General features: G+C 35.7%; 1 protein-coding gene across 9 annotated transcripts; it reads right to left on the bottom strand.

Annotated features, from left to right (window-relative positions):
• Nucleotides 1-1,082: 1,082 nt before the first annotated feature.
• Nucleotides 1,083-27,224, bottom strand: PWWP3B (PWWP domain containing 3B). Of its 9 annotated transcripts, none has more exons than XM_058712530.1 (8): nucleotides 27,115-27,224; nucleotides 24,048-24,234; nucleotides 19,427-19,603; nucleotides 18,608-18,708; nucleotides 16,613-16,744; nucleotides 8,781-8,914; nucleotides 5,879-5,950; nucleotides 1,083-4,833 (listed from the first exon to the last, which is right to left on the bottom strand). In XM_058712530.1, the coding sequence occupies exon 8, from the start codon at nucleotides 4,611-4,613 to the stop codon at nucleotides 2,532-2,534; it is 2,082 nt and encodes a 693-aa protein (XP_058568513.1). In that variant the 5' UTR covers nucleotides 4,614-4,833; nucleotides 5,879-5,950; nucleotides 8,781-8,914; nucleotides 16,613-16,744; nucleotides 18,608-18,708; nucleotides 19,427-19,603; nucleotides 24,048-24,234; nucleotides 27,115-27,224; the 3' UTR covers nucleotides 1,083-2,531. The 9 variants fall into 9 exon arrangements, with proteins under 9 accessions (XP_058568513.1, XP_058568511.1, XP_058568515.1 ...); XM_058712528.1 differs by having other exon boundaries at nucleotides 24,048-24,229; XM_058712532.1 differs by lacking the exon at nucleotides 27,115-27,224 and adding an exon at nucleotides 25,892-27,106.

Here is a 27,224-nt window from a genome sequence, read left to right as displayed (position 1 = left end):
GTGCCTTATATTCAGTAGTCTTCTTTATGACTGAAGGAGATGAAGGTCTCCTTAACCTAATGTGTTAGTGTAGATGACAGGTTGGGCATTCTTACTAGACACACAAACTTGGGTTAGAGATTCAGATTAGGGTAGTCTTAGAGGCTGCTCCAACAACCACTTTAGACTGAAAGGTATCTCAGAATCCACGCTGAGTTGGAAGCCAAATTCATTCACTCCCATACCTAAAATGCCAACCCATTTAAAGAGAATAGATGCATGTCTGAAGCACATTTCCCTCGCTGCAATAAATGCTACAACATGACATCCCAGGAGGAGTCAGTTACCCTCCTTTTACTCCAAACCATATACTCAGGACTCAAATATGGGGAAGCCTGGGGCTCTTGTTTTGAAATATAAGCAGTCCACAAGGTTAATAAATACTTCTCACTATTATGATGTAGTGCATCCTAATCATTTTAGAAATTAGATTATCATCTGGTTCACCTTAGATCTAACCCTGTCATTTGGGATACCTTAAATCCTCAGAGTTGAGCTTTAAACCACACATTGTTTGCTCTCCTGACTCACAACCATATGAATGAATGAATGAATGAGGTAGGAAAGAAAATATTGGAACCAAGTGATAGAGTTGGCTCCATTGAGAAAACTGAAGGTTGGTAATAGATTGGAATCAAAGGGACACAGTTTTATAGAGTAAATACAGTGTTTTCTCAGGGTACAAGGTCACATATAGTGTGGTGATGTCTGTTGTCAAATACATCTCAGAACCATGAAGAAGCTATATGGATTGATTTGGCTGTATGCCCAGAGTCTTGGTCTTTTTCAGGCAGGGTCCAAAGAAGGTTCTGTGGAATCTGAAGCTTATACAATTTAGATGGCTTTCTTTTAAAATAATACAAAATCAATCATGAAAGTGAATATTTATTTAGAATGATAATGTATAACAAGTGTTAAACTTATGACAACTACAATAGGAAAAATTCCAAATTATAATATATGTGTGTGTGTATAATTTTTTTTACAGAAACAGTACTTTGGAGGCTGCACAATCTGAAGTATGATAAAGTGACAATCCAAAGTGAAAGGTATAATAGTTTTATTGCAAATCAAAACATAAAACATTTGTAACTTTTACATAAACATGTGGCCATGTGAACACATAGCAAAAACCCAAGAATGGTATGTGCCTCACTCAGTAAAAATGCAGACAGGTAAATGTTAAGCCTTTAGCATTTATTTTTACATCTATTTTTAAAAATAAATCAGCTCTCCTAATATTTATTCTCACTAAAGTCTTGTTTCAAGTTAGAATAAACAATTCATTGGCTTAAAACTTTAACTTTTAATTGTATATTTTAAATCATATTCAGATAACTGTCAATTTTGGCCAAATGAAGGCTTTTTCTGTGACCCATTTCCAAATTCACAGATTCTAGTCCATCCACTCTTTCTAGTACCCTGGAATAACGTACCAGTTGGCATTTATACTACTGGAACCAACTAGAACTATCTTACGAATAAGCCAGATGATAAGGATTGGTTGGTTTGAAACAAATGACTGTATATTCAGAGATACAAGACTCAGATCAAAGTGCTTGCATTTCTATAGTTTATATCAAATTAGATAGGCTTTTAAGCAGTCAGCCAAGATTCATTCATCTAGAGTAGCCAGACCATGAATACAATGACTCTAGCTACCTTTCACATGTGGTCAGACGGCTATATTAAGATACAGTCTCACTGTTAATAATGAAGACAGCCAAAAGGCAAGAAACCATTCAGCTATTGAATAAAAGACACTCCATAAATGGAATTTCAGGGAAACATAAAATGAACAATCCTGTTCAAGGCTGCCAAAATTATTTTCTGCATGCTGAGATGTTATTAACACACATAAAGACTGCATGCAGGTAATCTATTTACTTTATTTTTGAATTCAGACTGTTATCTTGCAAAAGCAATTGCAGTTAGTTATAGTATATAGCAAAGCATCTCTCTATCTTTGGTTCCATGTCTCAGAGATATTTTTTTCCAAAAATAAATAGGCATGGCAGGAAAAATAATTCAACTATCTTAAGAGAAAACCCAATATTTTATAAAAATTAGGCAAAAAATATATGTGATGTTCTTTAGACTTTTTTCTAATTATCTCTGTTAATATCTAACACCAGTACAATTTTAATATTAAAATGATTGTGCACACTGTATTTAACTATACAGCATAGACACAAAAATGTCAAAAAACAAAACAGTACTTTCCCTTAAAAATAATTTAGGAATTATGCATTCTAAAAATGTATGGGAAAGGAGAACTGCTGACATATGTTAGTAAAATTGACTTTGAAGAAGTGTAAGAAAAGAAAACAAAAATGTAGTAATAGTCACAAATCCTAGAGATCTAAAAAAAAAAAGTGAATACATTACCCAAACTTTCTCATTTCTGGAAAATATATGTTAGAATTGCTCAGCGACTTTTTAAAACTAATATGTATGTAATTTTTCTGTTATGGTTGGGACTCTCAAGAGATTTAATGAGACTTATTTGTTAATGGTTTCCGTCTCTTTTCAAATAAGATTTTTGCATCAAATAATTCTCTTTCCCTGTATCCTAGGGATGGTCCCTTTAGATACTTTGCTTCAGCTGCCTTGTAATCTAATCCATCAACAGCAGAAATTGAACAAATGATAGCTTCTGGCAGAAGAACTTCCAGGATAAATTTAATTTTATCATCTCTTATCAGAGTCAGCATTCTTTCATCTATTTGTTTGTAGACTTCCTGTAAATATTTCACCACCTCATCCAACTGATCTTCATCCTCAAAGTATGTTTCAATACAGGGAGTGAACCTATTTGCATTCAAAAATGATTTCAGCCACCTGGATCCTTTTGTACCTTTTAAAATGGCTAGAAGATGGTTCTCTGTTCCCTTTGCATTCACAATGAAGTCCACTAAGTTCTTGTTGGCTCGGTCCCGAGCAGCCTTCATTCGGTCAGGAAGAATTTTCTGGAAGGACATTTTCTTGGTCTGGGAAGTCACAACCATCTGTTCCACAGGATTCTCATTATGCAGCTTAGGAAATAAGTTCCTGAAGGTATCCTGTTTGATTACTTTCCTAATCGGATAACTAATATCAGCAGCATAATACTCAAGGAAAGAGCCTGCAAAAGAACCACAACCTAGTCTTACTCTGTAGTCACAAATCAGCGAGATGCACCAGTCAATACTTTCACTGTATTCTTCTCTGGCTTTATCCACTAGTGCTTGTTTCTCTTTACAATCAAATTTCTTTAATCTTCTAAAAGGCACCCTAATACCTCTCTTTTCAGGATTCATATTTGCCTCAACAAAAAGCACACTTGCTTTTCTCTCCTTTCGCCTGATGCTCTTCACCACTGCTGGCCAAAATGGGTATTTTTGATATTTAAACCAGACTATCATTCCTGTTTCAAATGAACGAGGCTCATAATTAAAAACAAAGCGTGGAAGTTCTTCATCTTCCTCATTCTCATCTACTATGGAAGTATCAATAGGATTTAGATGCATTGACTTATCAGAAGCTTGAAGGTCTTCTCCAAGTTCTTCAAAATCCAGTCTCTGAGGATTTCTTTCATTATTCACAAGAAGGAGTGAATAATCCAAGACATTGTTAGAGGCACTAAATGAAACTTGACATTCCCATGAACAATGCCTGGGGGATGTCAGAGCACTTGCTTCTGATTCTACAGGTTGATTCTGGCTGGTATCTGAGCACGGATTTGAAGGGCCCTCTCCAGGATCTTCAATATTCTCTGAGAAGGAAGAGCATTCAGAGGAAATAGCCTGGGTCTCTGGACAAATGTCCTGTGCCTCCTCTTTCAAAGCTTTGGGCACAGTGAGTGTATCTAATGGCAAAGTTGGAGTGAACTTTTCATCTTTAACACATACATCCTCCTCTTTGATTGTGGAATGCAAAGGCATAACTGTTGAGATATCAATCTTTTTCTTGCTTTCCTTTTCATCATCATCTTCTGAAAGTGAAGGAAATCTCTGGCACCAGCTGGAGTTTTCTGATGACTTTGTTTCCATTTCACTTGGAAGAGTATCAATGGTTGCATGCACCTGTGATTTATCATCATACAGGGAATCATTATTCTCTAATGATACTAACGAGGATGTTGCATTTTCACTTTCCTCAAGACATTCTGATAAGTCTCCTTCATGCTTCCTGTACTTTTTATGAGGGGGTGAATCAGAAAGTTTTTGTGGATCATTTTGAGACAGAGTAGTGGTTGCTTTGTCATATGAACTGCTTGCTTGACTCAAATATATTCTTTCATTCAGAATATTCAGTGCCACTTTTAATGACCTTTCATAGGCTGTTTCCTCTCTAGGTGGAGTGCTGACTTCTGACTGTGCTGCTAGTGAGGAGGCAATGGCTTCAATTTGAGATTTATTTAGAATCTTTGTTTCCGTGCTTTCCACTTTAATTTTTTCATCTAGTGAGAGTATTTGAACTTCTAGGGAAAATGTCTTTTTTCTTTTACTGTTTAATGAAGTCTCATATCTAGACAAAACTTTTGCCGGCCATAACTGGTCTTTCCAGTTGCACAGGACATACTCAGCATCCATTATGATTTATATATGTGTGCCAAGAGGTATTATCAGAGATTGAGGTGTCTGGCTATTCTTGACTCTGCTAAGACAGTTTCAACCAAAAGCAATACTCTGACCAAAGCCTGTTTTGTGTTAGGACTACAAAGGATATACAGCTTGTGTCACCTGTTCTTCTCCAGCTGAATTTCTCAAGGATGCTTGAACATGTTGTTTGAATGGGACAATATGGAGGATACTAGAATAAGTCAAAGGAAAAGAAGAAAGGTATCAGCAAGTTTTTGCCCAAGTAGAGGCGAGCAATTGCAAACAGAGAAGTAAAAGAAAGAACAATGCTCAATGGGGTATCAATTGGGAGGAGAAAAAAGCAACATAATGTAAGATGGGGGACAAGAATTGGAGGAATGGTTTTATAATATCTCAAATTCAAAAACTTGCCCTTATTACTACACATGATTATTAAGGAGTAAATTTGTATACATAATGGCAGAGGTGGAAGAGGTTGCAGTGATATGTCAGGGAATCTATGTTATTAGCTGCTTTGGGACTTAGGTGTCCCCTAATGTTTTACCTAGGCCAGTGGGGACTCTAAACTATGCATGCATCAGAATAATCTGGAGCACTTGATAAAACTACATTTCTAACTCCTATCCCGAGAGTTATATTCTGAGGGTCTAGATAGGACCCAACATTTTATATTTCTAAAAAGTTCTCAAGTGATTCTAATGCTTCTGGTCCAAGAACTCCTTGAGAAACACTGTTCTACATGAACAAACAGCTTTATAATTTTTAAGCTGTAAACAAATGCTTCTCTGTTCACCCAAAACAGGCAGACAAAGATAATAGGATTATGTATTTCCTGGACTCAGACAACATACAATGACCTTGTTAAAAGCATGAACTTAGGAGGCAGAGATTCAGAATGACTGCTATGTTCACTTATTAGGATAGTTATCAAGGATTTCTTGAGAGTCAGGTAGCTGACTAGGACCTCATAGTAGAAATCTTAATAGCCTTTTGCATAATTTTTTCATAGTGGTTAAACACATGAGATTCTTTCCCCAAACTGGAAACTCTGATGCTTAATTATGAAATGTTATGGCTATAGAACAGGGAGCAAAATAAATTATACCTCATATGTTCAAACAAACATAATTTTAATATGAAATGTGGGTTTTAATTTAAAATGGTATGGTTGCAGAGCAGGAAGCAACATGAATTACACCACATGTTCTCAACATATTTTTAATGTGAAATGTTTCATGAAATGGAAAGTGCCTTACCCAACTTGTGACTCGTGAAGGGTCTGGCCCTATGATCTGGTTGTCTCCATTCGTACTCTAAAAGGAGAGAAGCTGTCCAAAAAGAAACAAACCAATTAAATGGAAAAAGGCATAAAGAAACTTCCCTACCAAAACTTTAGCAGGCATGTCATTCTGAAACATAAAAATGGGATGAAATCTCATCTATGACATAGATACCATGTTTATTTTCCTTCTTGTTCTTATTATTTAAATACACTCTCTGTGATACAATTATGCTATTTGGTTCATGCTGAAATAATCTCTCAGGAAAACTGTAAGGTAGGGATAAGAGAGAAGGGAAGTAACAACTACCTTGTGTCTATTATAAGCCAGACTATAGACTTTTGTTTGAATCTTCACATCGATCACCATGTGTATTTTTCCTTCTTTAAATATATAATTTTATCAACAGAATTTTGATTACACTCGATATACTGTATCATAGTTCACTAATACAAAATATGTGTCATTGTTCTGTTTGCCTACTTCAAAAATGGTTGCCTGGAGAAATTCAGGAAACCTGGCAAGTGCCATCTTGTGACCAAAACCAGAACTGCAGCCTCCTGGAGAAGTACAGACAAGGCTTCAATCATTATCAGATCCTTCTCATGAGAGAAGGGTGGGAACTGCATTTAGTCAGCCAGGAGCCTTCCCAGGTTTCTATAATTTTTTGTTATAACCTCAAGGATTTTATTGTATAGAATTATACAGGATTATATTTTTTTAAAAAAAAATTTTTTTTTCAACATTTTTTATTTATTTTGGGACAGAGAGAGACAGAGCATGAACGGGGGAGGGGCAGAGAGAGAGGGAGACACAGAATCGGAAACAGGCTCCAGGCTCCGAGCCATCAGCCCAGAGCCTGACGCGGGGCTCGAACTCACGGACCGCGAGATCGTGACCTGGCTGAAGTCGGACGCTTAACCGACTGCGCCACCCAGGCGCCCCTATACAGGATTATATAATTATGTAGTTGAGTGAAGACATTTGCACACATATATGCATGTATATATGTGTGAGTAGAAGCAAAACCTGGGAGAAAATAAACTCCCATGTTAGCATTTCTGGGTGGTCAGGTTACTATAATTATATTAATTAATATAATTAATAATTATATTAATAATATATTATTATATATTATAATAATATAATAATATATTATAATATTAATATATAATATAATATATTATATTATTATAATATAATAATAATATTTTATTATACAGGATTATATAATTATACAGGATTATAATGTCTTCAACTATAATATTTCTGGTTATAAAAATATCCAGAAGCAAACTTAAAAGATACAAAAAGATATATGTAAAATAAAGTACAGCTCTATACAAATATTCACTAGGAATATTTTCTCTTTCCAGAATTTTTACATGTATAAATGAATGCATATAATTTCAAACCAACTTCAGATCTCAAGACCAGAGTTTGAACATCATTCTACATAAATTATTTTCCACATGATATTTCATGAATTACTTAAAATGATATTTTTCCCACATTTGCAACATTTTATGTTAGTATTTTCCCTTATGATGTAAAATCAAGTAAATGAATAAACATATATTAATACTATTTTAGATAGAGAGCGGTAAAGCTAGCTCTGTATCTCCAACTACACAAATAATCCCATTAATACTGTGGCAGACACATTTTCCATGATTTGGTTGCAAGTCCTGTAGTAGCATACACGTTTCACTAACATACATATTTAATTTTAAGTGAAGTCATATGATAAATGCTATGATCTAATTTGGTTTTCTCACTTCATAACATTTATTTCTCAGACATTTCAAATCGCCAGATGTAGGAGTTCATGTTTCTATTCTCCAGATACATAGTACACCATGCTTTGTAACAATTTTAAAAACTGTTTATAGAAATAAACCACTGTATCTCACTCTTAGATCACACCCCTGCTGACCACAGACATATCTGTGGTCTGGAAGAATTAGCTGCAAGGAGAACATATGCAGGTCTGTAGCCTGTAACACAGCAACCAGGTTACATGTTTGATCAGGTCTAGAAAAATTTCCACTACTGGCAAAAAAAAGGGGGGATATGTTTGCATGTCTGCATGTATCTATGAATGCTTGCTTATGTGTTTGAAACAAAATGGGCATGTTGCTTCAGCTTTATTTTTCTTTGCTGATTATAAAAATAATCATGGCAAGAAATTTGACAATAAATTTCATATTAAAAAAATAAAATAAAATTTTCTAAATTTTGAAAAAAAAAATCATGGGAAAACCTACTCTAAAGATGCTGAAATACACTAAAAAAATAACATTGAAATAGTAACCTGACCACCCAGAAATGCTAACATGGGAGTTTATTTTCTCCCAGGTTTTGCTTCTACTCACACATATATACATGCATATATGTGTGCAAATGTCTTCACTCAACTACATACATGCTCCCCTTTCCATATTCATGTACATATGACACATACATAGTATTTCTATATGGTAATCAATTCACAGGAGTATTTCCTCCCAAGTTGTTAAATATTTTTATCTATCATTTTTGTGTGTAACTTAATAAACGCTTAAAAATTCAAACAGTAACAGAATGTCTAACAATATAAACAAGTGATGCCAAGTCAATAAATTAGCATGAACGGCCATGTTGCACAGAGGCCTTAATATAGAGGCTGTAATCTGATCACCCCTTCTCTTACTGTAGACTTTTAAAGCATTGGGAGAGACAACATTTCCAAAGGATTAAGTCTTTCAAAACACCAGCAATTCTCTGAAAAGCACATACCTTTCCCACCACTCCAAGACCACCCTCCTTGTTTTTCTCATCTCTACTCCAGGGCCCTGAGAAGTCCCTAGAAAATAATTAGCTTTAAGACAGCCATTACCTTGAAGCTTCTTGTCAGCTGCAGACTGGTGAAATGCAGCTCCTCCCCCAAGACTGGCCAGGCACAGCTCAGTTCCAAGCTTCTCAGAGAATTCTCCGCCCAGTCCCTGTGATGGGGATGACAGAGGCACCTCCCTGAATCAGAGAAGGGAGAATTGCCAAGTTAAACTAGTGAAGTATGAAAGGGTAAAATGTTTTTTTTTCCCCCAAAGAACTTTAAAGTGGAATAGCAACAAGTGCCTGTTTAATTTCCACTCAACTCTGAGAGCGTGCAATTTTTGGATAAAAAGAGGTTAGCAAACCACTTTACTAAAACACAAAAATTTAGTTTAAAATATTCCTAACATATTTTTTTCCTTGCCTTCTTTTGTACCTTACCTTTACAGGTAAATTTTACAGCCCAGCTGTTAAACCTCCAATAAAATAGCTCATTAGGAGTCTTGACTGGGAATGCACTAAAACTATACCTTATTTTAGAGAGATTGCTTTATATATTTTTTTCTTTTTCCAGGACATGGTAAATCTCTCCTTTTATTGTTTTTCTATTAAATGCTTTAGAAAAGTTTCAGAGAATTCTTCACAAACATGGATATTTCTGACTAAAGGCTGAGAATCACTGGTTTTGCAGGAAAGTACCCATTTCACATACCCTCATCAATAGTTGGAAATTCTTTCTTTTATTTTGTTGGTATTTTTCACTCAGGCAATTCAATGTGGGGATAATTAATTTATAAAAATTTACATGTCTTTGTATGTCTGAAATGTATTTTGTTGTTTTTTTTAATTTTTTGAATGTTTGTTTATTTTTGAGAGAGAGAAAGATAGGGTATGAGGGGGCAGAGAGAGAGGGAGACACAGAATTAGAAGCAGGGTCCAGGCTCTGAGCTGTCATCACAGAGCCTGATGTGGGTCTAGAACTCACAAGCTGTGAGACCATGACCTGAGCCGAAGTCAGACGCTTAACCAACTGAGCCACCCAGGTACCCTTTAAAGGTATTTTGCAAATTTTATTCATTAAAATTTTCCTGTGTTAAATTTAAATTTAGATTTCCTGATTTAACTTAGAAAGCCAATTTTCAATATCATTAGTGATAATTTGGGGATGAAGATATTTAAGGATGACATGTTTTATTTGGCCACTCTATCATGTAATATATAACATATATATTATAAAAATCTACCATTATATAAGGATTAACATTGGAACAGTAAGTATCAATAAATTAATGAAGGTCATCTCTAGACTGGTATATTATTGGGGGCTCTAACAATTAGAGTATGTAATGTTCTGTATATAAACAACCCCTAAATCTCAGAGGCTCAGCCACAGAAGTTTATTTTCCTGATGCCAAAATACAATGCAAGTCATCATGTGGCTATTATAGGCAGGGAGCTCTATTCCAAGCAGTCATTAAGAGACTCAAACTTCTTCCATCCTATGGCTATACCATCTTCTTTAGCCTTGAAGTCCTCAACTGCATTTTTTTGCATCTGGCTAGCAATCTTATAAAGAGGGAGGCTGGAGAATACTGTGGCAGGTTTTAGGGACAGGTCTAGCAAACATCACTGCTAGTCACAGTCAACTAGCTAGAACTGCCATAGAGCCTCGGGGAGGCAGTCTCCCTGTGACCCAAGAGAAAAATGAAATGGAGTTTGGTGAGCCCCTTAGCATTCTCTCTGCCAAAGTTTTGAAAGTTTTCCCTTTCAATCTTTTATAGATTTCCTTTATTGTTTAATGCTTTTTTTGTTTACAACCACATATCATAGTTATAATGACTGCGTCAGAAACTTCTAGTTGCTCACCCAAAATCCACTGTTTCCATTTGTCCTCATTAGCAGAACCCCAGTCGCATTCAGGGTACAGTGTAAACTCTTAAAATAGTACTTTTTCCAGACTTTCTTACTGTACAAGCCATGGTCATATGATGGAATTTCTTGCCAAAGAATGTAAGCAGAAATACTTGTAAAGATTCCAGAGAAGGTACTTCCAGATGGAGTAAACAGCCAACTTGGGCTTTTTTCACTTTCCTTCTTTCTCTTGCTTCCCCCCTAGAATTTGACCATGGTGGAATTCAGACAGTCATTCTGGACCAAGTGATGTAGAAAAAAGATGAAACTCACTAGGGATGGAAGATCCTGAACCCCTCAATAATGGGGCCAGCTCATTCCTATAACTTAATGACACAATAAACTTCTATCTTATGCAAATCACTATGTTTTCCAGTCTCTCTTTCTAGTAGCAGAACAAAACAGTCGATCTTGCAATCACTAACAAAAATAATATCATTTTTATTACAGAATTAATACTTTTCAAAGCTTTCAAGGTATTACTATATAATGTAAAGAGATTCCACTATATATTTTATAAATGAAATATTTATTATCCTTTCTTCTCATTTCACATGTTTAGAAAAAAACAAATGCAAATAAAGTATGGCCATTACATCAAAACTATACTTTCTTTCATTTGTCTATTTTCTATATTGCACATGAATCAAGAAATGCTACATTACTTTACTATTTTCCAAACAAAATGCAAAGGAAAAGATTAATTCCTTCGATAATATTTTATGTTTTATTGTTCTATATAGCAGGAGGTGGAAAGGAATGATAACCAATAATAAAAAAGCTATTATTACTGCTATTATTATAATGAAGATATATAATAATTATGAATATAATAATATCTAATACCTGTTCCCAGCACTCAACATATTATCTCATTTAATAATCAGATGGTTATTTCATGGAGAGTCCCATAACTAACTCATTCTGCACAACAGTAGTATTATTCATAATAATGACAAAAATTGGGGTGCAAGGTGGCTCAGTCAGTTAAGCATCTGACTCTTGATTTTCGCTCAGGTCATGATCTCACCATTTGTGAGACTGAGCCCCGCATCGGGTCCTGCACTGACACCGTGGAGCCTGCTTGGGATTCTTTCTCACCTTCTCTCTCTGCCCCTCCCTCTCACTCTCTCTTTCTCAAAAACAAATAAACATTAAAAAAATTGATAAAAATTATAAAAGCCAGAAGTGTTTCTTACCATGTGCCAGGTGTTCTACCAGATGCTCTGTATACACCATCTCTCTTAATTCTCACAAAATCTTGTTAGGTGGGTGTTATGAGTATTCCCATTTTGTAGATAAGGCTTTAGAGAGGTTAATGAATGTTTACAAGGATATCTAGAGAGCATGTGGTGCATGGAATTTTAATCCAGGTACTTTAACTCTAGAGTCCATGCTCTTAATCACTAAGATACACTGTACCTACCCCACTGCAAATGGAAAAATGCTCTGTAAATGTGCCTGGATGAACAGGTGAATTAGTTAATGTTGAAATAATTATGTATTGGGACTTGACAGAACCTCTTGATAAGTATAGAGAGAACCTGTGACTTGTTTCTAATCAATAGAATTTGGCAAAAGTGATGGGATGTCACTCACTCCCATAATTATATTAGGTTATTTTGGAAGTTGAAGTTTTAAAAAGTACCATTTATAATATCATCAAAAACCAGGAAATACTAAGATAGAACAAATCTAACAAATACGTGCACAATTTGTATGCTGAAGACTTCAAAACACTGATGAAAGATATTAAAGAAGACCTAAATAAATGAATATGTCATGTTCATTGACTAAGTATTTTTAGGATGTAACTTCTCCCCAAACCTATCAATAGAATCATTATAATCTCAACCAAAATCCCAGCAGAATTTTTTTTTTGTAGAAATTGGAAAGTTACCTCTATACACAGAAAAGCAATGGAACTAGAATAGGCAGACCATTTTTGGGAAGGAAATATGAAATTTGAAGACTCATGCTATCTGATTTTAAGATTACAGCAATCAAGTGTATTATTAATTAGCTATCAATTATTAATTATTATAGTGTACTATTAACATTAAATAGACACAGATAAATAGAACATAAGTAGATCAGCAAATATGGTCAACAGATTTTTGACAATGGTAATAAATGGAGAAATGATGGTCTTTTAAACAAATAGTGCTGGAAAAATTAGACATCATATGCAAAAATATTTGTCTTGACCCCTTACCTATGACCATATACAAAAATGAACTCAAAATGAATTACTGACCTAAATGTAAAAGCAAAAACTATAAAACTTCTAGTAGAAAACAAAGTAGAAAGCCTTTGAGGCTTTCATTTAAACAAAGATTTATTAAGACATAAAAAGCATGCACCATAAAAAATTTGATAAATTGGACTTGAAAACTTCTGCTTTTAGAAAAATAAGATGAAAATCCACAGGAGGATATATTTGCATAACACATATCTAATAAAGAACATTTATTCAGCATATAGAAGAAACTCTTATAATTTAACAATAAGATTAACAACCCAATAAAAAATGGACAATTTAAATAAGACCATCATCGAAGAAGATATATGAATATCAAGTGAACACATTGAAAGATGCTCAACACTATTAACAGGTAAGGATATGCAAGTAAAATCACAATCAGACATCACTTTATAAGAATGGCTAATATTAAAAAGAGAAAAATCCTGACAGTATCAACTGCTGGCAATGATGCAGAGCCACTAGAACTCATACACTGCTGGTGAAAATACAAGATATCACAGTTACTTTAGAAAACAGTATGGCAGTTTCTAACATAGTTAGACACACATTTACCATATAACCCAGAATCCCACTCCTAGGTATTTACCCAGGAGAAATAAAAACTTATATACACACAGAGATCTGTTCTGGAATGTTTATAGCAACTTTAATCATAATCACCCCAAATTATAAATCTACTGGTGAGTAGATACATAAATTGTAGATATTAGAACACTTCTAAGCTATGATAACAAATTACTGATACAAACATCAACATGGGTAAATATCAGAAACATCATGCTAAGTAAAAGAATCCAGATTAAAAAAAACCTATGTATTATATGGCTGCATTTATAAGACATTTTTGAAAATAAAAAAACTATAAGGACAGAAATTAGATCAGTGGTCACCAGGAATTAGAGTGAGTATTGATTACAATGGGGCAAGAGGGAACAATTTGGAATTATAGTAATGATCTATAGCCTGACTGTATTCATCATTACATGACTACAGATCTTTGTGAAAACTCATCAAACTATACACTTAAAAGTCTTTAAGTCTATGTAAATTACACCTCAATAAATCTGAGCCTTAAAAAAGGTATTCAAAATCAGAATATGACCTATATAAGAAGACCGGATTTTACTGTGTAAGTAATGGGGATACATACAAGAGTTTGATATTCATTAGATGTTAGTTAACACACGACAAATGTCAAGAATCCAGATGACATCAGCACCTTACAGTTTGTAAACTTATCCTCATTGGCAGAGCTTTTAACTACACTGAAGTTCTCACATAACCACTCAACTATGTGAATGGAAGGAAAAGAAGCAGTAAAAGCCAAAGTGTTATAATCTGGAGACAGAGATCCGGATAAGAAGTATGCCCCTCAATGAGAAAATATAAGCCAAGTAATATACAAGAGAAAGAATGGTTATAGAATAAACAAATAGCAACACTCGTAAAAAACCATGAGGGGGCCATGAGCACTGGTAAAACAAGGAATTGCAGATACTACAAGGAATTTGCAGGTATACAAAATATTGAATAGGCACAAACAAATAATGGACACTGGCTATAAACAAAGTTAAAATCTTATTATTAACGTTCACTGGCTGAATGTGAGCCCACCTGAAGAGGAGGAACATTAGAAGAAAACTTACTAAGAATGAACATCTCAGGTAAGAAAAAAGGCTAGCCAGATAGTGCATCCCTGCCAGAGCCAAAGGGACTCCATAATCTCTGGTCAAGTGTATGTGACCATGATAGGGAAAAAAGAAAAAAAAAACAGTGACTCAGGGGTCACAAGAAGATAAACCTGCCATGCCTGGAGATTTTGTATTCCCCAGATAATGCTAAAACCTACACAGTGCTAACAGTTGAAGCTGCTAGGAAATTAAGATTCAGGATGATGAAATGGGAAATATATTAAAAGAAATAAAATAAAGGAAAGGTTGATGAGGACCTCACAACTTCATCATTATAGCACATATCAAACAAAGCTTTCCTACACTTTGAAGTAGAGAGACTCAGCTATGTTCTTCTTAGGATTAACAAGCAAAGAGAAAGAACTGTATGGGCTCTACGTTGGGGAACTTAAAAAAGGAATCCCCTTCCTGTTCTCTCCCCTCCACACTCCATTATTCTCAGAGACACCCATAGGAAAAGATCCAGGCTGAACCAAAATTATTTCTTGTTACCACTCTTAATGTACTTATCAGTTTTATCAGTTTTTCAGACATATGACAGACTATTAAAAGATACAATGTCTAAATTTCAGAGTTTCTCAGATAAGCATTACAGTAAGGTTGTTACGTGTTAGAAGTTTTCAAATAGATAAACAGACATGGGTTTGGGACCAGGTTCTAACTTTACTACCTGACTGGAGGGGCAACTGGTACTACTAGATATCAAAATATATTACAAGGAAGGGTGCCTGGGTGGCTCAGTTTGTTAGGTGTCCAACTTCAGCTCAGGTCATGATCTTGTGGTCTGTGAGTTCAAGCCCCGCATCAAACTCTGTGCTGACAGCTCAGAGCCTGGAGCCTGCTTCGGATTCTGTGTCTCCCTCTCTCTCTGCCCTTTCCCTACTTGCTCTCTGTCTCTGCCTCTCAAAAATGAGTAAACATTAAAAAATTTTAAAGATAGAAAAATATATTACAAGGAAAAATAATTTGTAAAAGTTCAGTAACAGTCTAAGTGTGCATAGCAAGGATGTGAACATAAGAAAGGGAAAATGGAGTTCAAAATGAATCACTGAAGGTCTGAATCTGTGTGTGATTGACTGGTACATCTGGATATAGATTAGAAATCTGAATCATTTATAAAAATCCTTAGGTCATTGGGCTATGTTTGACTGCCCAGGTAGCCACAAAAACAGTGATTTTAGAGGCCTCTATTGCCTTAGAGCTACTAAATAGTTTTCTCATTCAGTACTAATACATATCCTGCTGAAAACTTGTTAGGAAGCTTGAATTCGTAATTTTGAATGGGAGATAATAAGAAAATATTTACTTAAACAGAAGGCAAAGAGAAAAGAAAATAAGCAAAAGGATTTCTTCTGTCAAAGAAGGAAGGTAGAAAATGAAAATGGAGAGGACATGCAAAAAGATGAATAAATACCTGGCACCAAAAAAAACCATATTGTGGTTGGGGAAAAATATTTGAAAGTTCAAAAAAAGATCTATAATTCTCCACTATGTAATACTTATTGTAGCTATTACATATAAAATATGAATGAGTACGTGTATGGTAGGGGATGGGGGGTGTTGGGGAATGTGTCAGGGAGACCATTTCTATTATTGGATATTTTGATACTTTGGGGCCTCTTGAGGTTAATTCTAGGGTAATCTTAACTTTTTAAAGTTGCCAGTGCTGTTCTATCTACCCAAGGCAGTCAGACGGATATTGGGGTTTGTACAGCACCATGACCTCATTAAGAAGATGAGCTTAGGAGTTAGATATTTTGAGAGGCTGCCATAGCTACCTACTGAATAGGGTAGTTCTCAAGGATTTATTGAGAGTCAGACAGTTGGCAGAGACCTGAAAGTCTTCCATAAGTACACTTCCATTTGTATAATTTCTTCATAGGAGTTTAACATATTTAATTCTTTCCTAACAGTAGAATCTCTGACTTCTAATTTAAAATGCTATGGCTAGTGAGCCAGAATAAAAATAAAGTGTGCTGCATATTCTCAACTTAACCATGTTTTAACATGAAATGAGAAAAGTCTTACCCAATGTCACGTGGATCATGGAGGATCTGGTCCTGTAATCTGGTTGTCTTGATTCTCACTCCAGTTGCTTGTCCAGCAGAGCCATCTCCCTGCTCAGCACTTCTGAGGTTACACTGTGTTTCTGGGATTCAACTGAAATCACATGCAGATTCTCCAGGTCATGCACATCTTTGATATTAACCTACACTATCCAAAAGTAGACAGGGAATCAAACCAATTAAATGGAAAAGGTGTGGGGAGCCTGGGTGGCTCAGTCGGTTAAGCCTCTGACTTTGGCTCAGGTCATGATCTCACAGCTCTTGGGGTCAAGCCACTTGTCAGGCTCTGTGCTGACAGCTCAGAGCCTGGAGCCTACTTCAAATTCTGTGTCTCCCTCTCTCTCTCTGCCCCTCCCCCGCTCACGCTCTGTCTCTCTCTCGCTCTCAAAAATAAATAAACATTAAAAAAATATAAATGGCGCCTGTGTGCCTCAGTCCATTAAGCGTCGGACTTCAGCCCAGGTCATGATTTCATGGTTTGTGAGTTCGAACCCCACATTAGTCTCTGCTGACAGCACAGAGCCTGCTTTGGATCCTCTGTCTCTCTCTCTCTCTCTCTCTCTCTCTCTCTCTCTCTCAAAAATAAAATAAACATTAAAATTTTTTTAAAAATGGAAAAGGTGTAAAGAAACTTCCCTACCACAATTTTAGCAGGTGTGTCATTCTGAAAAACAGGAATGAGACAAAATCTCATCTATGATATAGATGCCATGCTTATATTCTTTTGTTGTTCTTATTTGAAATGTTCTCTGTGCATTTCAGTTGTTATTTGGTTCATACTGATATCATCTTTATTAGTAAAAGGTGAGGTGAGGACAGAAGAGTAGGGAAATAACAATTGCCTTGTGTCTTCTATAGGCCAAATTCTATGCAGTTACTTTTAAAAAGAGTCCTTTCTGGTTGAGTTCTCACATCAGTCTTCATGTGGAGTTTTTTCTTCTAGACACATCCGTTTTTTTTCAACAGAACTATAATCACATTCTACATGCCATCTCATAGTCTACTAATACAAAATACGCTTCATGGCTTTGTTTCCACACTTCATAAAAACAGTTGCCTGGAAAAAATTTGGAAAATCTGGCAAGCGCCATCTTGTGACCAGTACCAGAACTGCACTGTATTACTGCCAGATCCTTTTGGAAGGGTGGGAACTACATGCTGCCAAGCCAGCAGTTTTCTCAGGCTTCTAGAATATACCATGCTTAAATTTAGAGTTTTGCTATGCATTATGCAAAAAATGGAATGCTAATGTCTACTTCCAATGGTCTGATAAAAAATTGCACACTTAATGAAAATTGAAAAGATGTGATTTATAAAAAGAAAGTATAATTCTAGAAAAATAATATTATTGTTTCTTGAATATTTTTCCATAATATTTATTTAAAAATATATCGGAATGCATATGATTTCAGACCAGCTTTTTTATCATGCTCAAGTGCATGGTTTGAAAGTTTTCCCATATCAGTAAGTATTTTCAATGTGATTTTTTAATGACTTGTTTCAAATGTAATTTCCCCCTAATTTATAAGATTTTACTTCAAACTTTTTTCCTGCTACTATTAAAAAATGAATAACTATGTATTAAGGATTATTTTTACGTAGAGATAGTAAAGACTGTCCTATGTCTACAACCACACAATGCCATTAGCAGCTGGCCTTATATTTTGGGGGATTTTGTCATACATGTTGTATTAAAGCAGTCCTTTATCTTTAAATGACAAAATATAGTGCTTGCCATTCTGTAATTTCCAGTTTTCACTTAATATTACTTCTCAGACATTTTTTCAAATCATCACATGTTTATACTTCCATTTGTCACCTATATACCATTCAACTGTATGGATGCACCATGCCACATCATATTTTTAAAACTGCTCATAGAAATAAGCCAAATCCCCTGTCCCACTAATAAACTTAAAAGATATAGAAAAATGGTTCTTGCTGACCACAGCTATACCTGTGGCCTGAAAGAATGAGTTGCAAGGAGGACACACAGGCAGGGTGGAAGCCAACACAGCAACCAGGCTACGCGCTTGATCAGGTCCAGGAAAATTTCCACTATCGGCAAAAGACAAGGAGGGGGGTATGTTTGTATGTCTGTTGTTGTGTCTGTGAACGTTTATGTGTCTGAAACCAGACAGGTACATCGTTTCAGCTTTATGTTGCTCTTCTAAGTATAAAAATAATCATGGAACAAAATAATTCTAAAAATGCTGAAACCAAATAAAAATGTATTTTGAAATCCCCAGTAATCTAAACACTTCAGAGATGCTGACTGTTAGCATGGGAGTCTAGCTCTCTCTTTAATGAAAATGCATATATTTTTCACAAGTGTTATCATTCAACAGCATATATGAATCTCTTCCACATTCGATTGTGTACATTTATATTTGTGTTTGTATGTGCCAATCACTTTTTATGTTTACATTTTTCTCAGTTACTTTTTGTGTAGAATAATAAATGTTTACATCAAAATATAATTACAATCTAACAAAAATAGAAACATGCATGCCACGTAAAAAATTAACATGAACAGCATGCCTCACTGAATTTAGAATTTAGAAGCTGTAATCTGATCGTTCATTCCCACTGTGGACTTCAAAAAATATCGAGAAACTAAATTTTCATGGGATTGATTCTGTCACAGTAACAGCAATTTTCCCCAAATCATAGTGCATTCCCACCTCCCCCAGGCAACAATGTTTGGTTTTTTTCACCGTAACACCAAAGCCCGAAGAAATTCCCAGTAAATAACTAGCTTTAAGACAGCCATTACCTTGAAGCTTCTTGTCAGCTGCAGCCTCCTGAAATGCAGCCCCTCCCCCAAGACTGGCCAGGCACAGCTCAGTTCCAAGCTTCTCAGAGAATGCTCCACCCCCTCCCTGTGATGGGGGAAGTAGGGGGGCTTTCCCTCAATTAGAGGGAGGAGAATCGCCAAGTTAACTGAAATTCACTTAAAGGGGAAAAACGTTCATTTTTAAAAGACCTGAAAGTGAAATGACAACACGTGTCTCTCTAATAACCATTCAAACCACAGGTAAGGTGATTTCCTGAAAAGAAGTAAAAAATCCTTTTATCATAAAATAAAGACCCAGTTAAAATAGCTCTTGCATATTTTTCTTGCTTTTGGCACCTTATTTCTATAAGATTTTAAGACCCTGCTGGTGACTGTCCATAAAAAAGAGCTGTTAGATCCTTGTTTGTGATCGCAGTGAATCAATACATTATTTTGTGAAGAATTAATTGTCTACAATTTTGGCTCTGGGACATGATATGTCTTTGTCTCATTTATCCTTCAGAATATCTTCTAGTTGTTTTCAACTACAGTCATTGCTAAACATAAAACATCAACCAAAATCCTTAGAGCAAAGATATATGTCTCTGAATATACTGAAATTTAAAAATATGGTAAAAACACAATAAACCAAAGTTGAAAACAAGAACAAACTTGAGAGAACCATTTTCCATTAAAAAAAATTTCTAAAGTAGCACTTCCAAATTAATAAGAAATAAACAGCAAAATGGGGGCTCCTGGGTGCCTCAGTCAGTTGAGTGTCCCACTTCAGCTCAGGGCATGATCTTGTGGTTTGTGAGTTCGGGCCCCAGGTCTGGCTGTGTGCTGACAGTTGAGAGCCTGGAGCCTGCTTTGGATTCTGTGTCTCCCCCTCTATCTTCCCCTCCCATGCTCATGCTCTGTCTCCCTCTGTCTCTCAATAATGAATAAACATTAAAAAATTAAGAAAAATAAGAAATAAACAGCAAAATGAAAAAAAAAAGAGCAAAGGATATAAACAGGCAGTTCACAATATTCTGAGGGAATAGTTCTTCCCTGCTCCTAATATTTACTTCCTCTAATCAAGCACAAGTAATTCAACTACAGATATCTCTGTCCTTTTTGTATGGTTGCAAGCTTCTAGGCTGTTTGTTAGATTTGTTTAAATGTGGTGGTTGGGGCACCTGGGTGGGTCAGTCAGTTGTGTTCAACTTTGGCTCAGGTTATGATCTTGCAGTTCCTAAGTCTGAGCTCTGTGTCAGGCTCTGTGCTGACAGCTCAGAGCCTGGAGCCTGCTTTAGATTCTGTGTCTCCCTCTGTCTCTGCCCTGCCCCGGCTTGTACTCTGTCTCTCTCTTTCAAAAATAAACATTAAAAAAAAATTTAAATGTGGTGTTATAAGGGCCATTTGATTTTAACAATAATCAATGCCCTGCAACTTATCTTCCTCATTGTACAAAGCTGACATTTTGGCTCCCATCTGCAAATTTATTTGTTTTATATCAATTTGCTCAATTTGTTCAGTGGAGAAAAGAAAGTGCTATTCATGGGCCTTCCCCAAACCCAAACATTCTAAATAAAAATTAAAACTGGGCAATACATGGAAGATACTCACCTTCCCTAATCACCAAACAGATGCAAACAAAAACAGAAATGAGATTTTTCTACCTAATTTAAATCACAAAAATGCAAGGAAATGATACAATGGACAGTTGACCAGAAAATGAGGAAATGGGCACTCTTACCCATGTGCAAGGTCATGAAGTTGGAAAGAGGTCAAAACAAAATTAAAGCCAAAGTCTACCTGACTCCCAAACAAAAGGATCTTCTCTACAAGTATTCCCTGCCGCCTGGGCTTGGAGTCCTGACTCTTTGGTAGAACCAAGGATGATGTCATTTACTTTCAGATTGTGAGGAAATTGGCAAATGTAGCCCCAGAGTGAGCATTGCTTAATCTCATGTCCCTTCTGGTAAACACATTGGTGAACTACAACCACTTTCAGTAGCTACCATACTTATATATAAACTCTCCATCTTTTATATACATCCACATTCCCACACAAATTTAAAAATATTTTTCTGCACTATGTTTTTGCACTGACCATATCTGCATGATAGCATTCACTTGGCCACGGAGTAGGTAGGACATATCTCTTTTGTGTTTCAGAGCCTGGCAATACCTTTCCCTTAAGATATAGCAGGGACTGGAGATCATTTGTTAGGTAGAGAAATGCCCCAGTTTATTCCATCCTCATTTTACATTTGTCAACTCCTTGTGCTTTTGTTGTTTGCAGATTCTAGTTCAATATTAGAAAATCATTTTTCTGGGGCGCCTGGGTGGCGCAGTCGGTTAAGCGTCCGACTTCAGCCAGGTCACGATCTCGCGGTCCGTGAGTTCGAGCCCCGCGTCAGGCTCTGGGCTGATGGCTCGGAGCCTGGAGCCTGTTTCCGATTCTGTGTCTCCCTCTCTCTCTGCCCCTCCCCCGTTCATGCTGTGTCTCTCTCTGTCCAAAAATAAATAAAAAACGTTGAAAAAAAAATTAAGAAAATCATTTTTCTATCTGCTTTTATTGAGCTTTTGTGTTTATAAAATATTCAAGAAATTAAGGTTTAAATTTAGATTTTTAACTTAGAGGTGTTGTTTCCCAGGAAGTGCAAAAACCTACACACTGCCAGTGGATCATTCAGAGGGTTCGTTCTCTTACGATAATGTTATGCCAAGTTTAAAAACAAAAAAATTATAATACATAAGTAAAGTTGGTGAGATGCTCACAACTCTATCCATTACCACAGTGAACGAGTAAACACAATTCCTGCCTCCTGCCACCTCTGACTATTCAGGTTACAGAAACAGAACTGCAGTATGACACAGCTCTTCCTGTAATTAGCAAACAAGAGAAAGAAAACTGTCTGCACTGGGGACTCTGAAGAAAGAAGAAGCCATCATTCTTCCAGAGACAGATAACAGCAGTGTTAGGCTGGGTCAAAATAATTCTGCTAACCAATCTGAATAAAGGACATCAAGGGCTGTTTGGTGAGGAGATATGGATTTTTGTTGGCACAATCCAATGCCTAGCTTTTAAGAATTTGTCATGGAAGCATTATGACAGAGTTACGTTTCTGAAGGGTTCAAACAGGCAGGCAGGCAGACAGTTTTGGGTTTGAGACCTGTATTAATTCAGTGGAGAGAAAAATATCAAATCCTTGGCAACTATGCTAAGTTGTCATCTCCCCATATTAGATAACATAGTTAAGAAAGACGCATGAGTCACACGTTATCTCTGATATTAACCTAGGTTGTCTAAGTATTAAATCACATTTAATGTTAGAATAAAAAAGAGTTTATTACCTGTATAAGTGAGTAGAAAGAGACAGATGAGACAGGAAGTATGGGAAAGGGGGTAAAAGATGTCCTAACGTAATCACAGAGAAACTGAATTTGCACATGTTCAATTAATGCATCTGACAAGAAGTCAATCAATAGATACACTATAAGCTCGGAAAATCCTTACATCAATGATGTGGTTTTAGCTACCTGGTTTTCTCAAAAAGCAGTGTTTTTAAGGAACCCTTAACTCTTCTTACTAGGGCTAGTAAATGGTTCTCATGTGCTGTAGCCTCTTATCCTTCTGAAACTTCAAAAAATAGCCTGAATAAACTGTTTTCAATGGGTGACAACTGAATTAGATTAAAACATAGTGGAAAAGAAAAGGGATCAAATAAAAGTTTACTTTGCTAAGCAGAAAGAACATGGAAAATAAGGATGAAGATAACTTAAAAATCAGAAGAATTACTGAGTATCAGTGGAAGTCAGAGATATGGAACACATTTTGGGGGAGAGGAACAAAAACAGAAGAAGCATTATAGTAACAAACCCAATATCCTATCTTTATTATTTCTAATGTAATATAAGAAGGGAACGTATGTGGGAGAGGCTCTGGCAGTATCAGGGACATTATTTGTGTTTCTGGATAATTTGGGCCTTTTGGACCCCACTGGGTTATCATGAGGGAAAGCTTGGCTTTATGTTTCCTAAGCTTCGAGTGCTGCCCCATCTGTCCAAAGCAACCAAAGATCTCACAGACACAGATAGGAGGGTTCAGCACCAACCTCACTAAGAGCATGACTTTAGGAGTCGGATTCGTGATGGCTGCTGAGAAAGAGTTAAATGTTAAACCACTGTAAGATACTATTCAGAAGACTATACAGATGTCTATTTAAGGAAGGTCATAAGACCTTAAGCAGGTTTTAAGAAATCTTTGTAGCTATGTTATCTAGGATGTGGTGATGACAACCTAAAATAGTGGTGAAAGAATAGAGAGTCAGCCCATTGGCTGAAACCTCAGGTAGATACCTGAATAGACGCTTGCACAATTTTCCTCACAGTGGTTTGACACATGAGATATCCCCCCCCCCCCGCCAAATGAGATACTTTGACTCTTAATTACAGAATAGGGAAGAATATTAATTGTACCTCTAATTCTCAACCTAATGTAATTTTAATATGAAATGTGGCTTTTAATTTAAAATGCTATGGCTAGAAAGCAGGAAGCAAAATGAATTAAATTCCAAATTCTCAACATGTTTTTAACATGAAATATTTCATGAAATGGGGAAAGCTTTACCCAGTATCTCATAAATTATGGGAAGGCTGGTCCTGTGATCTTCTTTGTCTTGATTCTTACTCCAACTGCTTGTCCAGCAGAGCCTTCTCCCTGCTCAGCACTTCTAAGGTCGCACTGCCTTTCTAGGGCTTAACTGAGACCACATGCAGATTTCCTAAGTCATGTGCATCTTTGATATTAACCTACTCTGCCCAAAAAGAGAGAGGGAATCAAACCAATTAAATGGAAAAGGCATAAAGAAACTTTGCTACCAAAACTTTAGCAGATGTGTTATTCTGAAGCACAGAAATGAAGTGAAGTTTCATCTGTGATGAAGATGCTATGTTCATTACCCATTTTGTTGTTATTTGAAATGCTCTCTGTGATACAATTGCTATTTGGTTCATGCTAAAATAAGCCCTCTCATGAAAAGTATGATTTGGGGACAGGAAAGAAGGGACATAACAATTGCCTGTGTCTTTCACATCCAAACCTGTATAGCTACTTTTTTTTTTTTTTTTTTAATGCTTTCTGTTTGAATTCTAACATCGGTCCCAGTATGGGTGCTTTTTCTGTTCTACACGTGAAAATTTTCAATGGAACTACAATCAAATTCTATGTATTGTTTCATAATCTGCTGATGAAAAATATGTTTCATTGCTTTGTTCATCCACTTCATAAAAATGGGTGCCTGGAGAAAAATTAGGACACCTAGCAAGTGCCATCTTGTGACTGTAAACAGAACTGCAGATACCCTGGTCCTTCATGGGGAAGAGTGGGACCTACAGTTATGCAGACAGTGGCCTTAGGCTTCTATATGTTTTCATTCTTTCTCTTTTATATATATATGTACATATATATATATATATATATATATATACACACATAATATATTTCCTCAATTTAAGAATTGTGTTAGACAAAAATGGAATCATAATTCCTCATTTTAATGGCCTTTATTATAATATCTCTCATGCATTATTGTAGTTCTTACTTCATCTTTTAATTTTTCAAAGAAAGCAAATCCCCACCATAATGGTCAAAATATAATGGTTCGCTCTATGTATTTCTAGATTTTTTTCTACAGATATTTATAAATGTGTATGTTTTTTAAACAAGAATGTATTTTATCATCTCTCCACATCAATAAATATTTTCTGCATTATCTTGCCATTCCACTTTCCCTTGGGATAAATAGGAATTATTTTTAAACAAGTTGTCTATATTTCTAAAATTTTATCTCATTTTCTCATAATGAAAATTATTTCAGGTTACTATTTTCAAAATAAGGTTAAGAAATTTTTTTTAATGTTTTTATTAAAACATTAAAAACAGAGAGAGACAGAGCATGAGCAGGGGAGGGGCAGAGAGAGAGGGAGACACAGAATCAAAAGCAGGCTCCAGGTTCTGAGCTGTTAGCACATAGCCTGACACGGGGCTCGAACTCACGGACTGTGAGATCATGACTTGAGCTGAAGTCGGATGCTTAACTGACTGAGCCACCCAGGTGCCCCTCAAAGTAAGATTTTTTTAATGGAGAAATATTATGTATAGAAGATTGAAGTGTGCTGTCTGTGCAACTAAACCTATATCCCCAATTAATAAAGTAGCATGCATATTTCCAGATTTTTCTGGCATATATTGTATTAACATAATATAGGCCATTCTGAAATTTGCCTATTTTTGGAATATATCATGGACACTTTTTATTATTATTGCATTTAGCTCAATGCATTAGCTTCTTCTTTTTACAGCTGCATAGTACTCAACATTATGGATGCACTATCCCATGTAACTATTCTATAGTATGTTTTAAGCATTTTTTGAATTATTTCCCAAGAGTACATGAAAATGAAAATAAATACCTTCTGCTTGACCCCAAGTCTGGATTGTAGTCTAAATATCTGAACTGCAAGAAAACCCAAGCAAACAGATAACCAGCCTTCTCAGATACACCTCCAGATAAAGACAATGGAGTGTGCATGGTATCTATTTAAAATCGGTAACAAAATGGATTTTCCTTTTCAGCTCCATTATGTATTTCCAAAAAAATCTAAAGGTACATAAAATCTAAAGAAGAAAATACACACCATCATTATTTCAACCACTGAGACGTTTACTGCTTACATTTGGGTCTAATCCCTTTGATTATTTCCCTCATCATACATGTTCTAGAATGTACAATCAGAGATTACATTTATTCACCCATATATTTGAATATCTTTCCATGTTTATACACACACACACACACACATACACACACACACATTTTGGGGAAGATAGTTTTCTCCCCCATGTTTTAAAATTCTGTTTTTTTATGCTGACATAAGTATTACATGCTAAGTGAAATGTGGAAGGAAGAAATGGAAAATTTCCTCTTCTTTTCCTCCAGACATCCTTTATTACTAGACATAGTGTTTGTTGTGTTTTATTATATTAATATATGTCCATTATTCCTTAGCTTATGATTTTTCAGGTATTTTTCAGATTATAGCAAATAAAGGAATACATCATTATTTTGATAGATAGGTAGAGATGTAGACAAAGATGGTCTTCTAAACATACATAAAAAGGCAATTCTTTTAAGGCATTGAGTATCCCTTGACAAATAACCAAACTCCTAATTTTCAGAAGTATTTAAATCTGCACAGTTATACATTACTTCAGATTATTACCATACAAACTCCACCACAACAGTAAGATTTGTTAGAAATACAATACAACCAAAGTAATATAAAAAGCCAACACCCCCAACTAACTTCATTTTTCATTTGGGATTATCACAGTCTTTTTTCACAAGAAGAAAGATTAATTTCTCAACTTTTGTTTCATCATTTATCTCTTGTTACCACTGCTTTTTGTTTCAAACCTAAAATGCCTTATTCAGAAGTTAGCTTTGGCAACCTCATGAATTATTTTTCCTGCAGGTGTAATCTGATCACCACCTCCCCCACTTTCAAAATGTGGACTTTTAAAATATCTGGAGGAATACAAAATCCATATATCAATTCCCTCACAGAAACAACGACTCCCACGAAAAGACACTCCTTTCCCTTTACTCCAAACCAGCAGTCCCTTCTTTTCTCACCTTTACTCGGAAGTTTCCAGAAATCTCCGAAAATAACTAGCTTTTACGACAGCCATTACCTCCAAGCTTCTCTTCAGCGGAAGCCTCCAAATCTGTATGTTAATACGGCT

The sequence above is a fragment of the Neofelis nebulosa genome, chromosome X (genome assembly GCF_028018385.1).
Source record: "Neofelis nebulosa isolate mNeoNeb1 chromosome X, mNeoNeb1.pri, whole genome shotgun sequence".
Taxonomy (NCBI): Eukaryota; Metazoa; Chordata; class Mammalia; order Carnivora; family Felidae; genus Neofelis; species Neofelis nebulosa.
The sequence above is the reverse complement of the archived record's forward strand: the minus strand, read 5'-3'. Positions and strand labels throughout refer to the sequence as shown.